Below are 15,792 nucleotides of genomic sequence, written 5' to 3'. Positions count from 1 at the left end.
GACTTATACCTTCTGGATTACCTCTTACTGAGCAATGTTGTCAGCCTTTTCCTTTGCAGCTTCAGTAAAGCTTATGCAAAATAGATAATTCAAATAGGAAAAGAGTGTTTTCAAAATGAAAAAAACCCAAACCTAAAATTGTGTGTATATGAATGTGTTTGGAACACATATGGCTGACATTTCTATGCAGTGTTCCAGTTTGTTGTAGATCAGTGTGTTTCAGTACAGTGTCAATTTTTCATAAGAACTTTCTTAAGAGCCTCATTTGTATTTTTCTTCTAATTAGGAAAATTTATAATTTTGTTCTGACTAGTATTACTTTTCTAAAGGTTAGCTGCTTTAAGGGAACTATGACAGTAAACATGAAATATTTCTTTGAATTCTTGTCAGAATGATCTGTGTGCTGTTAACTTCTAGCTACACTTCCTCACAGCTGATAGCTGAGCTAGGTGGAGGATAGTGAGATCAGTGTCTTCTAAGCTCATAAATCTAGGTGTCTTTTACATGTCTTTCTAGAAGGATAAAACACTGATGAAGTCAGCTCCAAATTAATTTCATTATTCAAATGGTTTCAAAATTCTCCTTGATCCAGTTAGCCGCTTCATTGTCTTCCCCCATCAGGATTTGACATTGTGAGAGGAAACTCTGCATGCTTGGAACACTCACAGAGCTGTTCTTGGCTACCACCTCTAGACTAAACCATTTATTTGTTGCTCTTTTCAGCCTTTGAGCCCATGCTCTGAAGAGTGGTGGAAATGGATCAGAGAATGCATATGCAGCAGTGGTTAACTACTTGGACTGCTGAGTCTCTTTCCTCTAGCAGGCACAAATGATATTGTGCCTGTTTCAGAAGGTCTAACTGAGGGAGTGACCCTTCACATTCTGTCATGCTCTCTGTGCTTTAGGTGTTTCAGATACTAAATTTGTTTCCTTAGTGTTGTTAAAATTCCTTACACTTCTTGTTGAAGGAGAAGAGCATTACCCTGCTGGTAGTCTCTAGGGGAAGGGGCCAGCTTTCCAGATGGTTCTGTGTTCCATGATGAATGACATCCCTTGAGGTATTGTCTATGAGGACTTTCAACCTTTTTTTTCTGTGATTCTTTCATGTTACCAATTTACTGGCTTTAGAATAATAAAAGTGTAGGTCTTGTCTCTTTTGGCCTTTATGCCTTTTGTAGAATCTTTTCCAGGCAGCAAAAAGAGTGTTTGCAGTATTCTTTAGTTAATAATTCAAAGTGCACCTAGAGGTAGGACCTGTGTTGACTGTGACATGGAATTACTCTGGCCATAGACCCACAGCTGGATTGCAGCCCATCAGCTGTCTGTGGTAACTGGTGGTGTAGGGCAAGGCCTTACTGTGAACTTTTACAGAGCAGTTTGGGGTTGAATTTGAACTGACCTATATTCATTTTAGGAGAAGGTCATTACATGTGTAATGTAGTGACATTAATGTAATGGTTATGAATCAGTGGAAGTATGACAGAGTGAGCAAACCAAGTATTTAGTGTCATTGATTCTTAAGCAGTGTTCCAAATGACTGGATATGAGGACAGAATGTTGAGTAAACTAAAAGGAATAATGTTTCTGCTAAGAGTGGCTGTTGACTAAAAGATCGCTTTTAAAAAGTGTTGATTAATTAATTACTCGTTTCTCTTTCTTTTTTCTAAGTATGTATAGAAAATATGATTCAACTAGAATAAAAGCAGAGGAAGAAGAAGTCTTTTCAAGTAAGAGATGCTTAGAATGGTTCTATGAATATGCAGGTAAGTGTGAAATGCAAATTTCCTACCAGTAACAATTAAATTTATATTGGAATATGAAAATTGCATTAACTGAGCTTTCAAAAGATGGAATATAAAAGATGTTTTGTAGAAGTCTTAGAGAAACTTTCCTTTATCCTGTGGGATGTGAGGTTGAAGAGTTCAAGGTTCAGTTTTGTCTTTGTCTATATCCTATGAAAAGAATACAGAAGGTGTGTAATTTGAAATATTTTGGAACATGTATTACTATTCAAATCTACAGTTAAAGCTGTACTTCTGTTGAAAATGTTGTTACCTCTCTATCATCTGCCATGTTAGTGCTGTATAGTACAGAATTAGCCTCAGAAGTGGTGTGTCTTTAATTAAAAAATCTAAAGGGTGAGGGAGGTAGTAATGCTAGTTTTGTTCCTGCTGAATCTGGTGCTGAGGGTTTCAAGCAAAGAAGTGAATGAATTCAAATATCCTGTATTAGTTTTATCAGATAGTTTTGCATCACAAGGTATAGGGAAGGTAGCCTGTATTATTTATTCTTGCCCTTGTGTATGAGAACTTTCTTCAGGCATTACTTCTAGGAATGTTAATTATTGTCTGTGGTCACAGATAATCCTTTATTAGTGAAGTTGGTTGTTTGTTTTCCTGCAAATGTTTTCTGAAAGGAAGAATTTGACGTATGGGGGAAAATGATCTCATGACTGTAAAGACCAAAAAGAAATTAAATAGATATTTTGTGTCATCTTGCAGTTTTCTGGTGATGTCTTGAATAACATGTCTAACTTGTTCTGTTTTGTCTACTTTTTAAACATAATGAAGAGTGACTTAATTTGATGTAATAAAACATTTTTTTCTCCTAATAAAATTATATAAATGAAATTAAATACTTTGAGATCTCACTTGTCTGTGGCAGTCTGTGAGAGGAGATTCAGACAAATTCAAGCCAAATCTAACCTGTTAGATTGTCTGCCTTTCTGACCAGCTTGATTTATTTTTTTACTCTAGCAACAGGCATGACTCATTTTTGTCAAGACTTTCATGGAAAGAAAGGATGAAAGGAAGGCTGTTTGTGAAAGAACTGTGGGGTTTCCACTGGATGCACACACCAAGATAAAACACAGAAAAGTGGAGAGTACGATTCTGTTTACAGTATTGAGTAACATTCTAAAAATTGAATTTTCAAGGAATAATCTCTTGTGTTCTTGCTTCATAAGTCTTCTTTATGTATGCAGACAGTTGACACTGCATTTGGGTTTTTTTTCCCTCCCTTGGTGTGTTTTTGCATAACAGAATGAGTCTTTTTAAAGGCTGTTGTGTACACTCTGAGAGCTGAGAGGCTGTTATGAGAAGATGGGAAAAGACCTAATTAAACCTTGTTATTTCTAGAATAGATCACCTAATAATAAAATACAGATTGATCTTCCCTTTATAAATCCTGTTTTTCTTACACATGTGATCTTTATGTTGGAGGAAAGTAGGCAGTTCAGCATGTATTTTTTTTCAAATGAGCCCTTTTAAATATGAGTCAAATAATTCTAACAAAATAGTTCAAATACTTAAAGTATAGAATTGCACAGTACAATTCATAATGTCTGTATAATTTTTTCAGAGTATTATAGAAATTGTAAATATCTTGATTTAAGACCATGCTTTATTAGTGGTGCATTTTAATAGCATTTGTGTTTTGAATCTTTTTTTTCCTTTTAAGTAGGCAAAGAAATAACTGTAATTCATTATTTCCTTCCTGTTGCATTTACTCTTAGACAGATGATGTGTGACCATGGTGTAACAATATGAATAAGCAGGATAACATTATATAAAGATAATATATGAGACAATGAGGAATGAGGTTCTGGGAATGATAATGCCTTGTATCCTGTATAGCTGTACATCATGTTTTTATGTGGTTTGATCTTGTGATAAAGTAGAGATTCCAGCCAGGGCATGAGTTTCACTAGCCAACGTCCACTCATTTAATTTGGTAATACTGTATGGTGTTCTGTTAGTCTTAAGTGCATTATGGAAAAAATCTTACTAATTTACATTTCCAAGATTATCTCAGTAAATGAGTTGAAAGATTGGCAGGGATGAAAAGTTGTTTTACGGTTTCTCTGTTTTCAAAGGTGAGATAAAGATTTAAGTGTATCCAAGTCTGATAGTAAGTGTGGAAATATTTATTTAATGCCAAAGCAAACAAACTGTATGAAAGTTAGGTTTGCATTATGTGATTGTACTTCTTTTGTGCTGTAAAGGACAGGCCATTTTAATTTTTAGAGATAAGTAAAATATATTTTGTTTGCAGGCACAGATGATATTGTAGGGCCAGAAGGCATGGAGAAATTTTGTGAAGACATTGGAGTTGAACCAGAAAATGTAAGTTGCAAATTTAAGTAACTTGATTATTTTTTTCTCCAGGTTGGTAGGGTCAGTTGTCCTGCAAGTTTTTTTTTTTCTTCACATATTTGTCAAAAGTGGTTTCTTAAGTTGATAAATAAGATAATAATAATCTCATGGTATTACCTTATCTAAATTCTTTTTTGCTTTGGTCTTCTGTGTGAGATGTGAAAAAGACTGTTTTCTTTTGGGCAAAACTGAGGTATTATATATCAGCCTGTGTTTTGATGTGTATTACTGTTAGTTCATCTAGATTTACTTATCTGCTTGAATTGTGGGATCATTATTAGCTTTCAAATAATTGATTCCATGGATTGCAGATGATGCTCATTGAGATGAAGGTTTAACAAATGTCAGGTATAGCTTGTCAAACTGATACTGAAATTTTGTAGTTACTTTGGGAAATCTTTTCTGCAGCTTTCACACCAACTCATTTTCTCCCCATTGTATTGTTTTTGAGATGACTGATAACTTGGGTTGATGTTCACTCCATGTATTTGTACTATTCCCTTCTCTTCATTTGGATTGTGTACAGATTTGCCACTTACAGGGTTTTTAAACTTCTAAAATAGTGTAGCAAAGTTCTGAACTTTCCACTTACACAAGTAAAAGCATTGGTATCCTACTAGACAGTGGTTATTTATAAAACACATGGATCTTTTTGTTAAATTCTCAGTCTCCATTTTTTTCTCATTAAAACAGGTTGTTATGCTTGTGCTAGCATGGAAGTTGGATGCACAAAATATGGGCTACTTTACATTACAAGAATGGTTAAAAGGAATGACATCACTACAGTAAGTGCCTTGAAAATTCTCTGTAGTTACTTAATTCTCTATAGTTACTATATTTGTTATAGTAAACAAAGCTTTTCAGAAAAAACACACTTTAGTGTTTTCACTCAACACCTAAAGCAAAGAACTCTGCCATGGAGTAGAAGTCACAAATTTTTGGCCTGATTTTTGATAATATGGTCACTTAGAGACAACTTGATGAAACCTGATGTTGCACATTTAAATATAGTTGGGTTAAAAGATCTGCAGTCCCAATAAAAGAGAAATGTCATGAGGTTTGACACTCTTTCTGTCCCCAAGGACACCAACAATCTTTGTTGCTGGATTGCATGTATCTTTTAGATATTGCTATGTTGTTAGAGTGATGTAAAACACTAAATAATACCAACCCTTTCTGTAACTCTGCATTGCTCTAAAAGTTGCTTTCTCCAGTTAAGAGCTTAATTTTATGGCAAAATTAATATAAATAAAGTTGAATAATCATGTTTCACAGAGAGTTGGAGAAAGAACGAAGTGTTTTGACTTACCTTCCAGAAGAGAATTACTAAAACTTTGTAGGAAGTTCTATAGTTTCAGCAAGGCTTTAGAAGTATTTTTCACTGCTTTGATTTGATGCTTGTTTGCCAGGTGTGGACAAGCTCTTAGCTTTATCTGTTAGAGGGTGCATTTTTTACAAAGCCAGTCAGTCCCAGTGTAAGACTTCGCTACTTCATCTAAATTTGTTTTACACTGGGTTTAATAAGGCATTTTATGCAGACATACTCAAAAACTTGTGTCTACAGAGTGATGTGTTTTGAACAGGGTAATGGGCATACTTGTTAGAGATTCTTTCCTAGAACATCAGACATCTCAGTAAGCATGCAGACTCTAAACTCACTTGGTGCTTGTTTTGTAGGTGTGATACTACAGAAAAATTGAGAAATTCTCTGGATTACTTGAGATCTTTATTAAATGAGCCTACCAATTTTAAACTTATTTATAGATATGCCTTTGACTTTGCACGGGTAAGTACTGTCAATTTGAAATTACAAACTTTACTGTCATAAATAATAACTGGAAGACTGTGTACTTCTAAGTTTGTTTCTCTGAAAGTACCACTCAAGATTGCTTAGAACAAATGGAACAATTTGTGTTCTTAAACAGTATATGCAAGATGTCAAAACTGGAAAAGAAAAGTATATAGAATGTGTAATGCTTAGTGGTTTAGTGACATGTATTAATTATGTCTCTGCCTCAAGCTATTTTATGACTTCAGGGAAATTATTTAGGCCCCATTCTGTTATATATTGGAACTTTATACTGAGTTCCCCCGAATTTATAATTTACTGTTGTTTTTCTTACTCTGAATTTTGTGAGCATAAACATATATAAAACAGGAAGGCACTTCACACATTTCAATAGCTGGTAAAAATGGATAACATGATAAAAGCTGGATATGATATAAATACCGATTCAGAAGATTGTTGGAATGGCTTTAATGATGTTTTCAGTATTCATTAAAGAATACCCTGATATTAGTCTTCCTGCTATAACACATGCTTTGATGAAATTTTACCTGTAATGGAACCAATATGCATAAGACTGTTCATACTTGCAAGGAGTAATAAGAGAACTTTATTTTCTGAAATAACATTTTGAAATAGAATTTGGACATCCCTTTTGCTAATGTGATGGAGTGTACAGAAGACTTAACATAAAAAGGTAAAACTGAACCTCAGATTTCAGTGCAAGAAAACTAAAAATACTAAGAAAACTTGCACCAAAAAAAGTAGCATGAGAAAAATAAGGAGAAGTTGAACTGATAGCAGTTCTGATAGTATCTCATTAGCAACTCAGATATTTGGTACCTCAGTGCTTTCTGCATCTCAGCATTCGGATTTATGGTAGTTCACTTTTAAACAAGGAAACTTGCAGTTGAATAGAAAAAAATGCCTGGGATTAGTTAGTATGTGAGGAAAAGAAAAGCTACATCAACCTCTTAATTCCTCCTTTGCTGTATGAAGCTTTATTCTGCTAGTTTTGCTGAATGTAAAATGCAAAGGCATTGCCTAAGAAGTTAAAGATGCTGATGAAATATTTGGGATAGAGAGCAAACCTGTGCCAGCTGATGGCCTGTCAGAAGTAAGTGCAGATACTAAAAAGGTGGATAGTGTGTGTGTTCTCTTCAAGAGGTACCAAACTGGTGTGACAAACAGTGGTCTCAAAAAATGTAAACATTGAGACACAGGTGCTGTGACTTCATTTGTGACAAAAAGCCCCTGCAGATTGTAGAACTTGAAGTCAACGACGTATAAACTGAGGTTCAATAATCATATTTGGCTATTATGATTATTGAACTTTCCATACTACAGACTTGGGGAAAGTCTATAGGAGAATGGCATCCAGTAAAAATAGAAAAGAACAAAGGCAGGTATATTCATAGATGGTAGATTAAATTGGGCATAACTTCTTTTCAGGATCACTGAAGTGATTGATAGAAAAAAGCTGATGGTTTCACATTCAGGAGATTGTATAATTTCTGTCCTAAGGATAATTCTTTCAAGGGAGTGCTCTATGGCAAAAAGCCACTTGTCTAAACTTCCTAAGTTTTAAGAGAAAAGGTTTTTAAAGAGTCTGTTGATTTGGCATTTGAAGTTAGTTTGTGAATAAAGATGTGTCATCAAGGTTTCATGTGGCATGCATGATTTAAGTCAGCGTAGATTTGGGGAAATAATTTATAACACCATATGTTGATATTAAGCACAGATAACATTCCTCACTCCATGTTTGCCCTTGTTACTGCCAAGTTTTAGAACATACAGATGCATCTATTGCATGGCTTAAATTGATCTTTAATGTGAAATATTAGGGGAAAAAATCTCAGGAAGAGTGTCTATCATTAGTGTAAAACAAATACCAAGATAAAATAAAGTTTTTAAATAAATTCCTTCAACTGTATCCAAGGAATGTGTTTAGAATGTAAGCTAAGAATGCAGTTGCATCATCTGTCATGGCAGATGTGCCATTAGGCAGTTGGAGGTGGGTAGAAAGGGCTTATCTGAACGATTTGTTCTGATCAGTTGTCTGAGAGAGGGAATGTAGAAATGTAACAATATAAGGCATGAAAACCCAGTGTGGCCAAAGTAAAGGCAATAGAGCCTGATTTCATTAATACTTGAGTGTGTGGGAAGAATTCAGAGTATGAAAAGTAGGTAAAATAAAATGTATTCTGACAGCAGTATTGTTTCTGCTTTAAAGGTGTTTGTGACAGAAGTATAGATGGGCTTTGGAAAGAGGATTAGTTTTTAGAACTTTTTGAGGTTGGAAATAAGTGAAAGATTTATATCATACTAGTACAAAAATGCCTTTGCAGGTTTCTTTTTCTTCTTTATTGCTAATTGAAAAGCATTGTTCATAATGGAATTTACTTTTTTTTCCCTAATTCCCTCTTGGATTTAGTGCCCAGAATGCAAAACAGTTTCTCATGTTTTCAGAATTGCTGGTCTCCCCACTTTACTTTCAAAACAAATCTGCATTAAATTCTGTCTATACAATTTTAGAACTGAGGAGCATTTAATATGAAATGAACATAACCTTGTAACTAGGGCATTCAGTTGTTGACTGAGAACTGGGATCTTGCTCTGTCAATTCCTTCATGTGTGATAGAACAATTCAGTTACGATTTGAGCTTGTTTTTTTTTAATAAAGATGCATGTTCTGTAATACATACAAGTGCATTTTTGCAGGTGAAATCTAGGGCACAATTCCCCTTGTGGTGGGCAGCTAGCTGTCTTGCAATGATCTGTTAGACAGTCCCTACATCCAGAATATCCCTGTGTGGGATATGTCCTGGTGGACAACAAGCTGTCCATGAGTCAGCAGTGTGTTCTGGTGGCCAGGAAAGCCAGTGGTTTTCTGGGGGGCATTAGGAAGGACATTGCCAGCAGGCTGAGGGAGGTGGTCCTTCCTCTCTACTCAGCCCTGGTGAGGCCACATCAGGAGTGCTGTTGCCCAGCTCTGGGCTCCCCAGGGCAGGAGAGACATGGAGCTCCTGGAGCAGGTCCAGTGGAGGGCAATGAGGTTGGTTAAAGGATAGGAGCCTTGCCAGTGTCTATCAGTATCTGCAGGGAAGGTGTCAGAGAATGGATCCAGGCTTTTCTCAGTGCTGCCAAACAATAGGACAAGAGGCTGTGAGCAGAGTGATGCACAGGAAGTTCCATCTGAATATGGGGGAGAATTTTTTTGCTCTGCAGGTGAGCACACACTGAAACAGACTGCCCAGAGAGGCTGTGGCGTCTCCCTCTCAGGAGATAGTCAAGAACCACTTGGGTGCAGTTCTGTGCTGTGTGCTCTAGGGTGACCCTGCTTGAGCAGGAGCGCTGGACCTGATGACCCACTGTGGTCCCTTACCCATTCCATGATTCTGTGATACCTCTTAATTTAGCCTTTGCAGTCTGCTGTCATGAATAGATACACAGAACAACGTCTATGTTAGCTAATATGGAAATTTATTTTTTGTGAATATAACTTGTGAATTTGTAGCTCAAACCAAGGCATAAAAGTGTGGGGGTTTGCGTCTCATCTCTCAGCAAAATTGGTTTAATTTTGTGATAACAAATGTAGGTGAATAAACTACTTAACAAAATGGAATCATACACATACACGTTACTTTGAGATGTGCAGAAGTTATGTTACTAAATATTTGCCACTGATTAACAAACCTGCTGGGTACATATGTTCTTACTTAGCAGAAACAAAAAAAAACCAGCCCTTAAGCTTAAATATGTTGTTGTTACATTGAACTAAAACTGGACAGTCCAGAGGGGAGTCTCAGTGTGCTAGTGTACTGTCTGCTCATTTGATAATTTAATCTGAATTCCATGTAATCAGTTAGAATAACTGAACAAAGATCCTCCCTTGGCTCACTCTCGAGCAGGGAAGGAGGTGTCAATTAGCACTGAGTGTCTATTGACAGCTCACATAGTTGTAATAATAGGGTGGGAAGTGGGGACAGCACTGCTACTCTGAGAGGTGTGGCTGTGCAGAGCATAAGTGCCAGCCTGGCTGGGGATGTGGTGGCCATTGCTGGCTGGGAAGGTCTGAAGTCAGAAATAACCTCATGCCTCATCTGCCATAACGGTGATGTTTTTATTGGGAACATCTATAAAAAGCAACATCTCCATATAACAAACCATTACCTATAAGGAAGGAAATCTTACTGGCAAGTTGTGTATTATTAAAAAACACTGCTAGATACTGTTGTATATTATTTATTTGGTAATTTATTTTGTCCACGGGTGAGCTGTGAGGGAAGTGAAAAATCTGGAATTCATGCTCTGTTTTCCTTTTTGACGTTTTCATGCAGGAAAAGGACCAGCGCAGCCTAGATATCAATACTGCTAAATGTATGTTGGGCCTTCTTTTAGGAAAAGCATGGTCCCTTTTTCCAGTGTTTCATCAGTTTCTAGAGGTATGGAATTGGAAACAGAATTATGGGGGGTTTTAATCTGTCCTTGATACTTTTAACTCGAGGTAGAATGAACAGCTAAGAATGCTGTGTTCTGATTTAGGAAATTGTAACCACCAAAGCAGCGCATACAGCTGGTTATCTTTCCTTTCTTCCTTTTCCCTAAAATCCTATGCTGTTAAGATTTGTGTAATGCAGAACAAACTATAGAATGTTATTTATTTGCTTTTGAACTTTTTTTTATTGCGGTATGTTTGCCCTTCAAAAGATGTCTTAATCAGAAGCATGATTCAACACTAGTTTCAATACTTGCTGGTTTAATCCTTTCTAGTTTTAGATGGCATACAGATTAAAATAATAAGGCACCAAAAAGTTGAAATTTTCTGTAAGAAAATCTGAGTTTGAGACAGTTGAAAATACATTTCAGTAATTTCTGTTTCTTGCCTCAAGCAGCAATCAAAATACAAAGTTATCAATAAGGACCAATGGTGTAACGTTCTTGAATTCAGCAGAACAATTAACCTTGACCTCAGTAACTATGATGAAGATGGAGCCTGTAAGTACTACCATTTGTTAATTTTTCTAAAATAATTTATTTCTCTGAGCTTAATCAATCAGTGTTCTTTTACAAATTTTTGTAAAATACAGTTCTTTGATCTCTCCACAGGGCCAGTGTTGTTGGATGAGTTTGTGGAGTGGTATAAAGGAAAACAGATGACATAGGAGTTTAACTATGCACAGCCACTCAAGAGTCACTGTTACCACAGTTATGTCAACCATTAGCCATAAACTGCTATTTGTATCAAAGTGCATGCTGCTTTTCTTGCACTGCATCCCTTTGGCAAGGAACTTTTGATGTTTGCTATTTAACAAGCTAGCTATGCTTGCTGTTTAGCATTGTTCTCTTTGAAGGCTGCTTTGCATTTTGTATTTACACTACAAATTGGTGAACTTGCCAGAGTCTTCACTGTGATTATGTGTATATTGCTGTCTAAATTTTGTATATGTGTATAAAAAAAGGCTTCACCTAGGAATTATTTCTGCAGAAATGTATTGTAAAAATAATTTTGTGGCATATTTCTAATCATCACTTACATGTCTGTTGAAACTTTAGTTATTTTGTTTTTCTTTTGGTCTCAAATGTAGCATTTCAGTCTTTCTGGACATAGTTATGTGAAGAACTATTTACGGTTTCAATGTTACTATTTGAGATGCCAATTTCTGAGAAGAGAAGACATGCTGTGATTTCCTTCACCAGAATTTGCCAAACCTGACTTAATGCTTTATAGGAATGAAATATTGGTGTCTTAAAAAATATATATACATATAAATATTTAAACACTGTAATAGTTGTACATGCCACAGATGATTTCCATTTGAAGAAAAAAGTACTGACTTTTTAATGTTAAAACTGCAGTAGTTGTTACAGGTACAAAAGAACAAATTAAAGTACCTTTTAAAAATGGGTTTTAGACTTGTAAATTGCCTTTGGCATACTCCTTTTAATTTTTGGTGTACCACGAGTGTTTGGTCTATGTTGTGATCTAGTGACCCAATGACATTGAAAGTGCTAGCTGAAGTAAGTGGTTTGGGGAATGAAGTATGCTCACCCCTAGCACAGACATGATAAAGGTTTTGGGGATTATTTTGTTTGTAACACTAGTCTTTCCAAGGGCCTCCAGCTTCGTGTTTCTAAGTACTTAAAAATATGATATTGGAAAAAATACGATGTTGAATAGTCAGAGTATTACTTTTTCTTTCCTGTTGGGGATTAAAGTTTCCTGGCAGAATGTCCATTGCAGGCAATGGGCATGTAAGACACCAGCATTAAGTGACAGTACTTTTTAGTAGGGACCACTGCCTGTTTCACTCATCTCTGTCTGTATGGGATGGTTCTAGTGATTATTTTGGGAAAAAATGAGTGAATGAAATAATGTTGAAGTTCTTGTCTTTGCCTTACCCTTCTTTATTAATGTTATTATTGATATTTCTAAATAGGTCCTTAAAGTATCAGGTGCTATTAAACTTTTATCCCTAAGGATTTATTAAAATGTTATTAATTCATGGAGCATTTAACAACAAAGGGCCAGTGGGTGTTTTGGAACAACAAATAGCATTACTTTTCTGTAGAAATATTTTTCAAGATGTTGGCAGTTTTGTTATTTCCCTAGAATGCCATCCAGGGGAATAGGAGGAAAGCATTTTAAGTTGAAAGTGAAATTCTCTTCTGTGTTGAAGGTTCTATCCTTGCCATCAAGTGAGGAACAACTGCCATTGACTTGACTCCTTTCAGGATTAAGTCTAGTTTAGCAAAAGCAGATTAGTTTGCTGCCCTGGGCCAGGAGGTTGTAATTGTCATGGTACAGGTGGTCATTTGTGTTCAGATCTGTTTGTTGTTGTTCTTAGTTTTTGTTTTTCAAGCTCAGCTGCCAAAGACAAAAACTATGTGTCTGTTTGTATATATTTGTATATACGTAAATATACAATATTTATATACATGCATATACAAAACCTAGAATTTAATGATGTTAAGAATACTACCTTTCCTGTGAAATAGCTACATTTGGATTTCCATAATACTAAATAGTGCTTTTTAAAGTTAGTAGTGGTAAAACATACACAGTCAGTGCTTTCTCGTGTACTAATGCACATAACCTTAATTCCATGTTTGTTGCCAGTTTGCACAAGAAATTCAGTGGAGTGTGGTATTTAATGTTTACAATAAGCCTTCTAAGAATACACATCTTTTATTAAGACTTCTGATGTAAATGTGTATATTACAATAGTATTACTGTAATGAAATACCAGTGGAGCTGCTGGTTTAGTTCTTCAAAGAATGAACTTAGAAGCAATATAACTTTTAACATTAGGCCAAATTGCGATTGCCAAGATTTTAAGGGAAATAGATGTAATTGTTCTTAAAACATTAAGCTAGCTGTTGACTCTAGGAGACTGTTCAGCACAAATTAGTGTGAATCCTGCAACAAATACAAGTTTGTATAAAAGGTTTTGTATGTCACAAATAACTGAGCTTCCAATAGTGGAAGCAAGAGCCAAAGACACTTTTAATCTATTACTGTTACAGGTATAGTTTTCATATAACAGGATTGACAGAAATTGGTTCAGCCAAGTGTTGGCAGTTTTGCAAATGTTTATCAGAATAAAAAATTTACTTAAAAGCATAGAAATGGGGAAAGAAACCTCAGAAAGTACTTGAGTTGTGTAAGCAAACAAACTTGTTTTTTTTAATTTGGGTAAAAGTAATTGAGAGTGATGGAAAGGAAGGATACGTTTGGAAATGAATCATATGCTGCAAATTTTTTCTTCCATTTGAAACAGTATGAATCTGTCACCATCAGCAGGTTTATAAACATGCATCTTCATAAAATAAACCACAGATTCAATTAAAGCTAGTAGAGACAGCTTTACTGACATTTATAGTGAACAATGGACTAAAATGGACCTGTGGTTTGGTGAGCTTCCCTGTGCTATCCATCCTGTTGGTTTTGCTAAATATGCTGATAAGCAGAAGATCCTAACATTGTCTACTCCTGTATATTGGGAAACTTTTAATAGTTGTGGAAACTTAAATAACTTAGTTAATCTTGTATTTAGTACAAGTGTGGCATTTGCTTTTTTTGTTTATTATGCCATCAAATAGCTGATATAGATTATTTTTTTTGTTTGATTGTGGGCTCCCATCCCAACCCTTATGAAAAGTAATGTACAAAGCATGCTGTTTTCTGGGACAAGACACTTGAGAGGTCATTCCTGAAAAAGTGTTATGGGTCTTGTGCTAATGTTACTGGTGTACTGTTATTGAACTTCAAGCAGAAACTTGATGATCAATCTACAGTTCATTTTTGGTGTTTGGGAGATGTAAATTCGAAAGACAGTTAGTGAAAGGAAAACAGTGTCCAGAGACTATAGCAGTTGATGTTCTTTGATAGATGACAAACATTTGGAGCTCTTTCCACTCAGTAGTCTTAAGAATCTTTTCAACCTAAATGATTCTATTAATACTAGTAACCAAAAGAGTCCATGAATTAAATTTTTTTCTAAAGCAAAATAACTAAGTATTTAAAGTATTAATATAATTCTCTATTGCTGTTATTTCTTCACTTTTTTATCTTTTCCAAGGAAAGCAAGCTGAAGAACATTGAAATTACTGAAATATTTATGTATTTGAGTTTTCAGTTAAAACCTCTTTAAGGTTGTTCTTAAGCTACAATAACTACTTGGGTTCTCTTTCTGTAGCCATTTCTAATTCTGTAGACGCTTCTCCCATTTTACCACAAATGTGTGTTTTATTTCATCAGAAATATTCTCACACAATTAAAATTAGTCGTAGTTTATTGCTACTTCATTAATGTTTCCAAGTTACTATTTTGAAGCACAAGAAATGGACTTCAGTTGTGTTAAGGTTTTCCCAGATTTCTGTTTACCCTTAGTCACAAGTCTCAAAAGTTGTTTGATACTCTTGGAATTTATATAGGCAGCTTTAAATGTTAGCTTGTGCCCTGGCTTTATTTATAGCTGCTAACATACCTCTTTCTAGGCCTTATATTTTGTCTTTTCATATTGTTGTAAAAGTATATAGAATCCATCCACAAACAGAATGATTTGTTTTCTTTAATTGAGACCAAAATTCAGCTTAATTTTTTTTTGTTTGTTTGCTTTTATTTTTTAAATCCTCACCCACTCCCCCACTGTGTGTGTGTGTGTGTGCATGTGTACATGTGTCCACATAGCTCCTACTGACACTGCTGTGGCAGGAACAGCAGTTAACCTGTAACTGTGAATGCTTTATGTCTTAGTTACCTGGATATTACATAAATAAGGTGTGCTGAACTCCTATGACTCACAATATGATGAAAATACTATTATGCCACCTAACATGAGTTAATCCAGTTGATTTTTTTAGGTCTTTTCTTGGTGTTGTTGTAAAATGGCATCCCACAAATAAACAGTATTTGTGTTGGTTTCAGAAACTGACTTCAGATTTTTCTATGGTTCATACTTCAGAAATTCTCATATCTGAACATACATCAGCAGGCAGCCTTTATCAAATATTAGCAGGGAATTTGTGTGTAGGATCTTGTTCCCCTGGTTTCTAATAGCGGAGCAAATCCATATTTAAAACTGTTGGGAACGGGTACATGTATCAAAAAGGTTATGGTTCAAATGGAGTGTGTTGGTGTAAAACAGTACTGTAATACAAAAATTTTCAACAATAAGTGAATTTGAGTAGAAATGTCTCAAGACAAAATTTTACAGAAGCGTAATTGTTACCCACTCATCTTGGTCCAGCCTTTTGACCCACAAGGTCCTCATAGAAAAGCTGTTGATGTATGGAATGGATGAACAGATGGGTGAAAACTGAAAATTGTAGGGCCCAGAGAGTGGTGGT

At 35.4% G+C, this 15,792-nt stretch overlaps 1 protein-coding gene across 6 annotated transcripts in view; it reads left to right on the top strand.

Annotated features, from left to right (window-relative positions):
* The window catches only part of DCUN1D4 (defective in cullin neddylation 1 domain containing 4), a 40,731-nt gene extending 25,358 nt beyond the window's left edge, over positions 1-15,373 (top strand). For all 6 annotated transcript variants that reach the window (XM_066548442.1, XM_066548441.1, XM_066548445.1 and 3 more), the window contains 7 exons: positions 1,669-1,763; positions 4,054-4,124; positions 4,848-4,939; positions 5,832-5,940; positions 10,281-10,385; positions 10,836-10,938; positions 11,050-15,373. In XM_066548442.1, the coding sequence (XP_066404539.1) occupies positions 1,669-1,763; positions 4,054-4,124; positions 4,848-4,939; positions 5,832-5,940; positions 10,281-10,385; positions 10,836-10,938; positions 11,050-11,105 (631 nt within the window). In that variant the 3' untranslated portion in view covers positions 11,106-15,373. The remainder of the gene's footprint in view (positions 1-1,668; positions 1,764-4,053; positions 4,125-4,847; positions 4,940-5,831; positions 5,941-10,280; positions 10,386-10,835; positions 10,939-11,049) is intronic.
* Positions 15,374-15,792: the final 419 nt, after the last annotated feature.

This window comes from Molothrus aeneus, chromosome 4 (genome assembly GCF_037042795.1).
Source record: "Molothrus aeneus isolate 106 chromosome 4, BPBGC_Maene_1.0, whole genome shotgun sequence".
In the NCBI taxonomy this organism is placed as follows: domain Eukaryota; kingdom Metazoa; phylum Chordata; class Aves; order Passeriformes; family Icteridae; genus Molothrus; species Molothrus aeneus.
The sequence above is the reverse complement of the archived record's forward strand: the minus strand, read 5'-3'. Positions and strand labels throughout refer to the sequence as shown.